This window comes from Clarias gariepinus, chromosome 4 (genome assembly GCF_024256425.1).
Source record: "Clarias gariepinus isolate MV-2021 ecotype Netherlands chromosome 4, CGAR_prim_01v2, whole genome shotgun sequence".
Lineage (NCBI taxonomy): Eukaryota > Metazoa > Chordata > Actinopteri > Siluriformes > Clariidae > Clarias > Clarias gariepinus.
The window spans coordinates 5,087,852-5,100,894 of NC_071103.1; the positions used below are offsets into that span (position 1 = coordinate 5,087,852).

The window sequence follows — 13,043 nt, forward strand, 5'->3', positions numbered from 1 at the left end:
ATATGTGTGATGAAATGCTGTATATACTGTACCCGGATGGTAATATCATAGAATAAGCAAAAAGAACCATTATGAATAAAGTGGAATGGATGAAATGTGTTTTGCGGAGTTAGTTTAAGAGAGAGCAGGATGATTTAATCCACCGATAACATCTCCATTCGTATCGTTTGCATCATACATTTAGTTAGGAATTTATTAATAAATTGATTTTCTCTACTAAAACCACATGGCTAGAGATATTGATAAGACTCATAGTACTTTAAACACCAAATTACTTCATTTATATACTTTTCGCATTAGCCATGTCGTAACAATCAGCCAATCTTCTTATTACAGAGATATTTCTGTACAACTTTATTCTCTATGTGACAAAGCGTAATCAACTAGCTGCATGATTTGAGGATGAGTAAATGACAAAACACACAATAAAAGAAATACCATTTGCCCTGCTTCACCCCAATGTGATATAACAGCTGTACGTTATTGTCCATGCACCTGGGTATTTGTACATTTGCCCAGTAAAAGTTGAGTCAGGAAAGTTTTTGGGTGGCGTTTCTGGACCTGTGCCAGTGCTGTCAGTTGCACAATATAGTCTCCTGGCTGACCTCTCTCTCTCACTCTCTCTATCTCTCTCTCGCAGAACAGGCTTCAACCCGCTGAGAGAAAATTCTGCTGCGAGTCAAGCCTGATGAAGACTGATGAAGGCGTAGCCAAAATATCAACGGGATAAATTTTGGTCTCCCTAAACTGTTGATTTGCAGTATGATTTTCTAAGCAGGTGCTCGGATATTCCATATTTCCTAAATTTCCGGAGAAATCGTTTTTAGGGTTATTATGTTCTGAAAAGCCGCCAATGGTTTTTATCACTTAAGCTCATCGCGGAAAACTGACCAGATGGAATAGGAGATTGTGTAACGAGAACTCAACTCAGAGTATGTCTACCGCCATGGGAATCGTGAAAACTAAGCTGAGAGTAAAATAAGGGGTGGGACACTCAGAAACATCAGTGTTTCATTTGTCATTACTTCCACCATCTGTTGAAAACTTGATCAGTGACAAGCCAGTTGCTGACCATGTGTTATTAATCAGCTCTGCAATATACCGTCATACCACCATACAATATTTAACAGTTGGGATGATATACTGGATCTACTAATAACAAGCTAGATCAATTTGCATTTGAATCAATGTAATGGTTTAACATTAGTGCAGTAATCTGGCTACTAACTACGAAACGTGGAGTAGCGAGAGATGTTTACTAGCGGGCTATCAAACAATCAGGATCAGGATGTGTATGCTAGGGTAAGCTGAAGTTTGACCTACAAGTACCGTTAAACACGCATAAACATTGTTTGATATATAGTATTTAATATCATAGTTTGAAGGTCTGAAATTCCAACCTTTGTCATATAAGTTGAAATACTAATTTCCAAATACAAACCCATTGTACTATGACGGTTGTTCTCCACTTCCTCCACTTTAAGCTCCTCAGGTTCTTGCCTAACAAAGCTTCTGTATACTGGCTGTTGATTCGATTCTGCAACTTTTTCCACCTTGGACGTAGCTAACTCGACGGTTGGCTCGGGCATGGTTTCCTCGGCCAGGCTGCTGGATTCAGCGGCGTCATCATTGCTGGTGCTGCTGCAGACAGATGCAGCCGGTTCGGAGTCCTCAATGCTGTGACTCAGATCGGACATGGAGTCGTCAGATGCCACTGCAGTGCCGAGTACCTGGACGGCAGCCTCGGTGGGAGCTGGCAAGGAGGTGGTGGGATTTACAGTGGGTGGAGGAGGCGGGGCTTTCCGTTTCTTTAACTGACCCGGTGAGCTCGGTTTTGTCTAGGAAGAAAAAAAAAGGTTTGAGAACAGGGTACGGCGCACGATGTTCAGGTGCACTTAGTGTTTGAGCGCAGGTACGTCATGGACATTTTGACAGATGGGACCTGAATACAAACTGAATTGGTATCTGTTACACTAAACCCACTTAAACAGTATCAAAGCGATTCACTGTGCAAGAGAAACAGAGTCCTTTGAAGCTCGGTTCTAAGATAAAATTGGTATTTGCCGTTTCAATTACGTTTGCTAGTTTTTGTGATCAAGGTTCCAAGAACTAACTAACCATGTCTTTGAGATCATCGTTCCCGCATAACAAGTCTGGTAAAAATGCTAGTACACAAACAAATGGTGTATGAAGCATATGAAAAATTTCACGTTTCAGTAAAAATGCTATTCATGATCAAAGCAAAACAAGTAGATGCAGACCAAGACAAGCAGACACAGACAACAGACACAAACAAGCTTTCTAGGATGGGCTCGAAAGCACAAATGTGGGTCAGATGTGAGCCAAACAAAGAAAGTTGTTTCTGTTAACTGTATAAGCATACTGAAGTAGCAATGACCTAAAAAGACCTTCATGGGGAAACACACATGTCTATATTTAAGGACAAAAGATGGGCATAAGATAGAGGGACCGGGTCACATTAACAGCAGGGATGTGTGGTATGGTGGGCTCTTTTCCTGTTCAAACCCCCCCACCTCCTCCCCGTTTTTCCACTGCAGTAATTAGGACCTGCTTCTGTTAGAATACCAGCATTTGGTAGGAATAAAAAGCAAAATGATGTCAACATTTCCAATACATTCTAAAAATCTGTTTAGTAAATAATAGAAGTTTATTTCATCAGATGCTTAGAATGGGGTTGTACTTAACTTTTAATAAAATAAAAAAAAAGACATCTTCAGGGAAAAAAAAACTACAGGGAAACCTGTTCATCTGTCATTGCTTTTTTTCTGATTTAAAGCTCTTAAATCTTTACAAGAAATCCTTTTATCCCAACCTTAAATTCTGGTATTGTCGAAGTCATCAAGCATAGAGTAACTTTCCTTAATCTCTTTCCTTTCCTTGAAGGAATGATGGCACAATATCAAGCAGTGGTGGCGGACAAGACAGGTGGCCATGACTGATGGTAACATCTTGTTTTGTATTTAAAGTTGCAGAGTTTACATTTCACCTTCTGGGAAATGTCAAAGATGCCACTGGTGTGGAACAGATACGAGTAGAGAGGTCAATCAAAATGAGATCCTACAGAGGAAAAAGTGCACCTTTTCCAGACTATGGTTACAACACTTGGGGCCATCTTGCTTCAAGTGTTGTTTTGTACATATGCACCAAAGAGTAGTTTGTGTGTTCAGCCTTTTGTTAGATGGCAGGTCAGGAAATCAAAAAGAATGTTTTGTGGTAATGGCCTCCAGGATTCGCACCTTAAAATGTTACTACTGCAGAAGCCATGATAATAGACAAGAGCAAACATTGAGCACAATGTTGTTCAAAAGTGTACTTGGTACCAGAGCACTGTTTCCCCAACACACCAACCAAAGGGGATGGTTGGGTGGCTGGCTCACTTCACTGCTCAAAGGTATGCCGAAGAAAGCACCCGCTGGCCATAATATGATGGCTATGTTCACCAGCGTCATCCAGATCTTCTCCCCTAAAAACTTGTAAGGTGTCGAATCTACCAAAGAAGTTAAAGAATATAATTTTCACAATGCTGCTTGTTTTATTTTTTTAGTCACGTTTTCCCCAAACCAGAGAACATTATGTTCAGTGGGCATACAGCCGAATCATCCACTCCAGCGCTATTCTGCTACGCAAACTGCAAGGGGTCCATCATTGCCCTAACCAGGAGTCGAGGTAACAACAGTATCTCCAGAATTAATGCACTGTTTGAACAACACAAAAGCTTCCATTTACAGTATGTCTGGTTATAAGCTATCAATATTTAAATTATGCTTCAAGCCCCAAACGTAGCTCTTTAGCATTCGACACGCCAATGCCTGGATGGTTGCGAGTTCAAAACCTAGGATGCAGTTTTTTCCCCCCGCCCGTTTTTGGAGGACTCTATATTTTCTAGGGTAAAGTTCATGTTGAACTCATACTAACACCCCACCCCCAACAGAAGCACCTTCCCAGGAAATGCATATTTAAAATGTACAGACTTCAGGCCTACAGCACACACACTAAACCTTTCACCCCAAACTATAACAGTACATCTACAGAAAAGAAAAGAAAGGAAGGCGGGGAGGGGTACAGAAAGAAAGGATATGGGAGGGAAGACAATGCAGCAGACCAGAAGAAAGTGGGAGGGGAAGAAGTGAGGGATGAAAGTGCAGGCAGTAACAGTATTTGAGAAACTTGTTTCAATATAAATTTTAAATAAGAAGTTATTTTTTTCACAAACTTTAAACATGGTTATAATTTGTTTATATTTTCTTATTTACTGAAGCTAGTCTGTGTGTAATGGACCAATATGATTGGAGGTCAATTAACTTGGTGTCTGGAGAGTGCAAATAAAACATGTGGTGATAGAACATTTTAAAACTTAAATAAGATTATTTGAAAATCCGTTAGCTGGAAAAACGATTCTTAAATCAGATGTTGCCTTTTAAAGTAACAGATATCCTAATAGAAGACTTCGTAAGATCTCATCTCTTGTAATGCTACACAAAGCTGACATGATGAATATTTGTTTTCTCTTGTAATCCCGCACAATGCTGGCATGATGAATAGAAGTTTCTTGGCAACCACTGAAATGAAATCAGGAAAGATAGAGACCTTCCCCCCTCTGTAAGAAAGAAGAGCTGCTTCTTTTGCCAGATGCAGGATTCGGTCTGGACCTGGAAAAGATTCCCCCTGATGACAGATGGCTAGGGTGGCTCTCCTTCTCGCCTGGAAGGAACAATGAGCCCCGTCTAAAGTTGCCCTCTCCTTAAGTCCAAGCAGAAACTGGGCCCACAATTCAGTGGGTCGGGATCCTTCTGCACTGTCAGGTTACTCCCAGCAGGTGAATATTATTTTGATGCTCCAAGTCTTCACACTTTTAAGACAAGTTATTAGCCAACTCCCTGAGCTTGGTGACATTTCTTTGGAGTTTAGCTAGTTGGTTGTCGTGTTCAGTACTCGCACATTTAAACCACCAAACAAGCCCAGGTTAACCTTAGCGCTGATGTGACTCCTCTCTTCATAGTCGCCACAACTATGAAATACAGTTTTCTAAATTATATCCACATGCATTTCTCTCTTAAAACTCGAACGATCTCTCCTAGTGTCCCTGGGGACTCTGGATCAGGAGAAAGTCAGGGTTTGCTGTGAGGTGTTTTGGATTAGGTTTAGATCAGCTAGCCATTGTAATAGTCAATAAAAAAAAAAATCAGCAATATCGTATAGTGTTAAGGTTTTATTATTTAATTGGTAAAAAAACAGGACAATTGGTTTGCTACATAAATAGTACTATTACAGCTTCAAGTTGGTAAAAACAGCATGTTCATTTTCTCTCATCATGTTTATCAGTAGCAAAATATTAACTTCTCTGGGCAAACTTTGGAACCTGGAGAACTGACGCACCTGTGAGGACAAGACGTACTTGGGAATGATGCTTATGAAGAATAAAGAAAATGTCTTGCCCACATGTCCAACATGTCTCGTGAATAGATTTTTTAAAGCAGGAGATCCCGAGCAAGATTGCAGCTACTGTATGTTTTTCATACTTTTGAGGAAATCTAGATTCTAAAACCAAAAGTTCTATACAGTTGTGCTTTTGACTTCGTGGCAACAGTTGGTGGAAAAAAAACAACACATAAGGATGTGAAGGCCAGGTGTCCAAAAGGTCTGCTTAGCTTGCGTGAGTGTATTTTTATTGTTGTGTAAAAACCTTGAGTAGGAAAGGCAAAATCTGCTTGAGCAAAAACCTTTCTTTGAGGAGCTTCGCCTCTTTTACAGAAAGTCACTAAAGCTCATCAAGTTCATTAAAACACAACCAGAGACCCACTATCTTCAACAGACAGTTTACAAAAGAGGGAAACTAAATGAGAATGGCTGCCGAGTCGTCTGAGATGTTGAAGCCTTGGGCAGTGAAAAGCACATTCTTACTCAAAAAGAGACAGTGGAACTAGGATCAGATGAAACAGACTCGGAAGATCTGCTTAAACGTTCATGGACGGCTTGTGCCAAACATGTGGCTCAATTCTTCTGCCAATTTACAAATGGAGTCAGAACAGTACCTTCAAACAATATTTAAAGAATACCAAAAGGCTCCAAAACCCCTTGAATACGCCAATGTAATCCCACAATTGTGTGATGATTGTGTTGCTTGGCTTCGTTATATCGATGTGGTGGGCTAGATGGTGTCTTGGTTGGTGTGCAGTCAAAAACCTATAAGGTTCTCATTGTGTCAGGGGTTCTCAAACGGTTCGACAGAGAATTTCATGTTTAGCGATGAGACATACTGTATACATACCATCTTATGCATTTATACAAAATGCTACAGCTTTGTCTCATGAATGTTCCACTGGTCCAGTTGGACATTTGAAATAATGTTTGTTTGTTAACATCATTTCCAAAATCCAGTTCTATTTAAATGAACATCATTTACACTTGATTTCTGTTTACTTAGTTTAAATTAATCCCTTTAAAGTCACCAGACAATCACACTTGTTGCTGCCAGAGGGGTTATAGAGAAACCCACCAGCAGAAAGATTTGAATCTCCTTGTCCCAGGAGACTTGGGGAATGAGACGGGGTACACCATGGACAGGGTGCCAATCCATCAAAGGGTAATTTATGTGATTTTGAAAGTGGCAAGGTTGTCGATCCCAGACAGCCTGGTCTAAGTCTTTCCGAAAAAACGGCTGATCAACACAACCAAGGCAACACCAACTCAAATATCATCTTGTTACACCCGAGGTATGCTGAAGAGCATCTCTGATGAGCTACAGCAGCAGAAGACTACACTAAATGCCACTTCTGTAAGATAAGAACAGAAAACTGGAGCTGCAATTTGCATGGGCTCACCAAAATTGGACGATTGGAAGAAGATTGGAAAAACTTCGAATGGTGAGATGAGTCTCCACATCATAGTAGGGTCAGAACTTGGCGTAAACAACATAAAAGCATGAATCCGTCCTGGCTTCTATCAACGTTTCAGGCTGGTGGTGGTTTGTTTAATGGTGTGGGCGAGGTTTTCTTGGCACACTTTGAGCCCTTTATTGCCATTTAGGGATCATTTAAATGGGCCAGCCTACATGAGCATCACCATGTCCATCACTTTATGACAACAGGATAATCTGTAGCAACTGCTTGATGCTATCATGTCACTATGGGCCAAAACCAAATGGGACGTTTCCAGCACCTTGTTAAAAACCATGCCACGAATAATTAATGCAGTTCTGAAGACAAAAGCGGGGGTTAAGGGGGGGCATCACTAGCAAAGTATACCTAATGAAGTGTCTGGTGAGTGTAGATAGTAATCTTTTTACTCTTTATTGTCCTGCTTGCAATGGCCCATTTTGCAATGGCCTATAATCAAGATACCATTCACTGAATGGCACATGATTAGTAAATAATTTTTAATAGTAGAAGAGAATAGTATCACGTTTTTTGAAAGCAGCCATGTACAAAAGAAAAGGCTACTCAAAAGGAATACTCTTTAAGCACAGTTCATATATGCCATTCATTTCATGCCATTATCTATAGTATAACTTTTGAAAGAACTTCTTGTTTCGGACCAAGAATCCATTCCGAATGGCGTTATGAGGCTTCTGGAGAATCTGGTGCACGCGATAATCAGCAGGTCATTGGAGGTGATTTGTGAGCTGAGCTGCGTAAGTGAGTGGGGCCTAAAATAAGCTCGGAGGCAGCAGCTGTCCTGAGTGCACTCAGATTACATGAGGACACAGACACCCACACACACACACACACACACACACACACAGGCACATTTAATAAGTCTTGAGACATTGTCTTATAGATGTAATGTGCGGTTTGGTATGAGGATGTAAATGTGGTTAGTCTTCCCTTCTCGGTTCAGAGCAAACCAGAGGAAATTCTGCAATTAAAGAAGCCAGGAATATTTCAGACTAAAATCAATACGATCCGGACATGAAAAGAAGAAGAGAAACTTACCTTCAGGCCTAGTTTGTGACAAGAGCAGATTAAAGAGCGTCCACTCTGTTATGACGATGCCACAGAGATGTGATTTAAGGACACGGTTCAAAAGGCAAAAGAGCTTCATTTAAGGGTGTTTAAAGCTCTTAAGGGGCTGCCGTATTGGCGTAGAGATAAACCATATGCCATGTGAGGACCAAGAATCACCCTGCTTGGTTTGGTTCAGAAGGAAAATCTGCCCTGGCAGTGCTGAGCCGCTGGCGGTCTCAGGGATGCAGTAAAGCACTACTCAGTATTTCTATTTCATAGATTTGTTACTGTTTGCTCAATCACAGCCCACACTGTCCTTACAGTACGTACATTTTGTACATAAGCAATGTGAAGATGAGAGGCTTGGAGATGTTTACCTTGAACGCCTTACTTTTAGGACACAAGTGTTTGTTTTTTTCATTTTTGGAGGGAAGCAAATTCCTCCACATTTAACATCTGCTTGTATAACGTCTGGTTTGAAGTGTGTGTTGGAGTGCATGGGAGTGTAAGACGTGTGCTCTGACCTGTGCCTTCGGTGCAAGACTGCACTGCATTTGCGTCTCCGTGACCTGGGGGGCCGAAGGACGGGGCGGAGCCGGGGCGCGCCGTTTCTTAGGCTCGGTTTTCGGGGACAGCCGGGACAGGTTCATGGCTGACTGCGATTGGCCCAGAGTGTTGGGACGAGCCTCTACGCACACGCTGCTGACCGATGACAGACCCTGAGGGAGGACAAATATGCATGAGCACTAAGGGTAAACACACACAAACATGTTTGCACGCTGATTTGTGTGGATGTGAGTGTGGATGTGAGCATGTGATATAGCGGTCAAAGGAGGTGAGCGTGATGTAACGGCGGCATTACACACGCTGAGCTATGAGGTATGACTAAATGGTAAATGTCAAGTTTTATCACCTGACAGAAGGCTTAAACTTCTCTGTTCCTCATACTCACACAGCTATCTGTACCTTCACTGGGCTCAGTTTAAAAAAAAAAAAAAAAAAAAAAAAACACTTATAACCCCATGCAATAAGAACAACAAAGCAAAGAAATAAGAAGATAAGAAATGTAGCCACTTCCACGTGACACCTTGTTGCTGTTTATGTTGCTTCTCGGCAGACAGCTGTGGAACACGAGCCCTTCTTCGAAAAGCACGCACAGGCGGTACACTGAAAATCTCTGGCGTTGCTGACAGCTGGCTGACTCCTCAAGCTCCTCATAGCTAGCTGCCTTATTTGCATATCGCCGTAAGGATCTGAGCACGAGCGTGAAGCCCAGATGCCAAGAGCACGGGTTAAGGCTTGGGGTAAACATGGGGGTAGGATTCTCCCGAATGTGGTCAATCAGCCAAGACAATGTGTAAACAACATCAGGACTCGAGTTACGAGGCTTGCGTATCATAGGCTATTGATGGTCAATATAAATAAATACATAAACAAATAAACAAATAAAAATCTGTTTGTTTTTTTGAGTTCTTAATTCCTATTGGTCAGACGGTGCGATCTGACAGGGTTCCTGGGTTGTAATTAAAACCCCAACATGTTCATACGGGACATTCCGCAGAATCTAAGCCTAAACATTAACTTAGCTCCAGATAAGCAAAAACTCAAACCTTTATCTAATTTATCATGACGTTTCTGTACCAAGACTGTCCGGTGTCCGGTGTCAGAGGCTTGAAACGTCGAATCTTCCCAAGAGTGATCTTTTCGGTTAACTTGAAAAGTCCTAGTTGAATGTGCACGCATTATATAAACGTTGGAGATATTGGGAGTAAAATTCAATTCAGTGATGTTTCGTGATTCTCTTGTGTGGTGACTCCAAAATCATTTGCATTTGGGGTGGTACAAGTTTGCGATTCCTCAGTAATCCTACAGGTGGCGTGCTCGGATTTATGCACATGTTTGTATAGTATATAAAATTAAATAACATTCAGGTCATCGTATTGCCTAGGTTGTGCTGGAAAAAAAACAATATGTCACTCTGTACTGCCCCGCCCTGAGCCCTATATACACTATGTTGCCAAATATCTTGCTCTCCTGCCTTCACAGCCATATGAACTTGAGTAACATCCAAGTCTTAATCCGTAGGGATGTTGGCCCCACCCCCTTTGCAGCGATAACAGCTTTACCTCTTCTGGGAAGGCTTTCCACAAGGTTTAGGTGTGTGTTTATGGGAATTTGTGAGGTTGGACACTGATGGATGAAAAGGCCGGTCCTTGCCTTCTCCTCTCTAATTCATCCCGAAGGACTTCTATCAGGTTCAGGCCAGGCAAGTTCTTTCACACCAAACCCGCTCATCCATGTCTTTATGGACAATGCCTTGTGCACTGGTGCGCAGTCATGTTGGAAGAGAAAGGAGCTGTCCCCAAACTGTTTATACAAAGTTGGGTGCATGAAATTGTCCAAAATGTCTTGGTATGCTGAAGCCTTAAGAGTTCCTTTCATTGGAACTAAGGGGTCGCACCCAGCTCCTGAGCAACCCCACAATTCCCTCTGCACCAAACTTTACACTTGGCACAATGCAGTCAGACAAGTACCGTTCTCCTGGCAACTGCCAAACCCAGACTCGTCCATCGGATTACCGGACAGAGAAGCGTGATCTCTAGAGTCCAGTGGCGGCGTGCTTTACACCACTGCATCCAATGCTTTGCAGTGCGCTTGCTGATGTAAGGCCATGGAAACCCATTCCATGAAGGCCACATAAAGTTTGGTTTTTCGTAGATATTGACGCTGCAGAAAGTTGGTGACCTCTGTGCACTATGCGTCCCAGCGTCCCAGCATCCGCTGACCCTGCCCTGTGATTTTACTTGGCTTACTACTTTGTGGCTGACTTGCTGTCGTTCCCAATCACCTCTACTTTGTTGTAACGCCACTAACAGTTAACTGTAGAATATTTGGTAGCAAAGTTCATGACTAGGCTTAATGCACACGTTGGATCTCATCATGGTACCACGCTTAACCCTTAGGGGTCAACGGCATCGTCGATAATGCCAATCACATAATTTTTTTTTGCAAGTGTTTTTATGAATGAAATTATATTGAAGCAGCCCAGAAAAAAATATGTACACAAACAGTAAACGTTTTTTTCCCCCAAAAAGTTCATCACCAAATAAATGTTTGTTATTAAAATAATGTAAAAAAAAAAAAATGCTAACATCGCGCAGTTCTTGTGAGCCTGGTACCTGCACTCAAACCAAACACGCCTTGGCTGATAAACAGGATTTTTTTTACGATTTTTCTCATTCTACTTAAACTCGAGCCAAGAAGCTGAAGTACAATTATGTTTAAAATGAGTGGACGATAACGAACAGTTGAAGGTATTTAAGGGCACGGCGTGACCCGGTTTGGCCTTTCGGAGGAAACGAGAAGATGATGTTTACAAACGCAGTCTAGATATGATAAGATCTTCAGTGCTTCACTGAGCATGTGAGTGTGCGTGTGTGTGTGTGTGTGAATGTGTGTGTGCATGTCATCAGCAGTAAGGAACAATAACAGCCTTATAACTTGCGTGCATGAAAAAAACAGCCTAAAAATAGAAAATAATTGAGTAATAGTGTTAGTGGTGTTTTTTATTTTTTTATTTTAATAAAACATTTAAATTTGACGTGTTGCTTGATTGCATCTACGTTTTCCCTGTAGGTTTCTGTCTTCATTATGCAAAGTCACTCATCATGCTAATTCACATCAGTCTAACTGTTTAATAAAATATATTAGAGGTTTTAAAGAAAAAATGGAAATGATAAACAGCATTAAACAAACAGTTAGAACTGAACTGATTATAAAATGTGATGTTTTTATGTATAATTTTAGATATGGCGATATTGTTTATTTAACATTAGTGATAACATCACCTGATATTGCTATCTATGTTTTTTTTTCTGTTTTATTGAATAAAGACAGAGAAAGTGAGAACCTTGTGAGGAAATGAGGGTTTATAAACTATTGCTGCACAATTGAAAATTGCATATCACAAAAGTTTTTTTTTTTTTTAATTAGTTCTTTAATACGTTAAAGAAGTGGTAGCACAGCAGGTTAAGGCTCTGGGTTACTAATCAGAAGGTTGAAGGTTCAAGCTCTGGCTCCACCAAAACACCCCTGTTGGGCCCCTAACCAAGGACCTTAACCCTGTTTGCTTCAGGGGCTCTATGCACCTTCCTGACAGGCTGGGATATACAGCGGGTGAAAGAATCTCATTATGATGTAATGTATACGTGTCTAATAAAGGCATATAATAGATGAAATGACATGTACGGTATATGCATCTAATAAAGGCTTATTCTATTATTAAATATTAGCAAACCTCTTTTTATGGAGATTGCTCATTTTTTTTGGAGTTGACAGTTATAAAAATGTTTGAATAAAGTTACATTTAATATTTAAATATTGCTGTTTAAATTGCATCAGGGAAAAATAATGGCAATGTAATTTTTTTAATTGATCAAATTGTGCAGCCCTTCTATGAACTGGTCTCAAGTCCAATTAGAGGAATCAAACCATATGGGAATGTGTTGTTATAGGAAATAAATTACCATTACAATGCATTACAATAACAACTAATAAAAAAAAAATAATAATAATAACTTACCTAACTTATGTAACATAAATAAAAAAACTTAAAAATAAATTTGTTGATCTATAGAAATCATGTCAACTTAAAGTAAACATGCAAATAAATGCCCTTATTAGGGATCAAATTACCCGGAGATTCGAATCATCGATCTTTTGAAGCCGGGAGGTGTTGTACACGGTGGATGGTGGTTTTAGCCACAGTGTGAGCGTGTCACAGACTGTCCTCACTGACCGTAACAGTAGGCAGCGTCATTAACAACTGGGTGCCCGATGTGGTTGGAGTCGGGGTAGTGGGAGTCATGTGGTTGGAGTCGGGGTAGTGGGAGTCATGTGGTTGGAGTCGGGGTAGTGGGAGTCGTGTGGTGGGAGTCGGGGTAGTGGGAGTCGTGTGATGGGAGTCGGGGTAGTGGCGTCCACAAGGTTATCCTCTAGTATCAACTAAATATACTGTAGGAGCATTGGTGGCTTAGTGGTAGGTTTCTCACCTACCATGCAGAATCTTCTTCTTTGTCT

At 41.0% G+C, this 13,043-nt stretch overlaps 1 protein-coding gene across 7 annotated transcripts in view; it reads right to left on the reverse strand.

Annotated features, from left to right (window-relative positions):
• The window catches only part of cobl (cordon-bleu WH2 repeat protein), a 62,003-nt gene that overhangs the window by 15,088 nt on the left and 33,872 nt on the right, over positions 1-13,043 (reverse strand). For all 7 annotated transcript variants that reach the window (XM_053494534.1, XM_053494533.1, XM_053494536.1 and 4 more), the window contains 2 exons: positions 8,489-8,683; positions 1,442-1,838 (listed from right to left, as the gene is read on the reverse strand). In XM_053494534.1, coding sequence (XP_053350509.1) covers positions 1,442-1,838; positions 8,489-8,683 — 592 coding nt within the window. The remainder of the gene's footprint in view (positions 1-1,441; positions 1,839-8,488; positions 8,684-13,043) is intronic.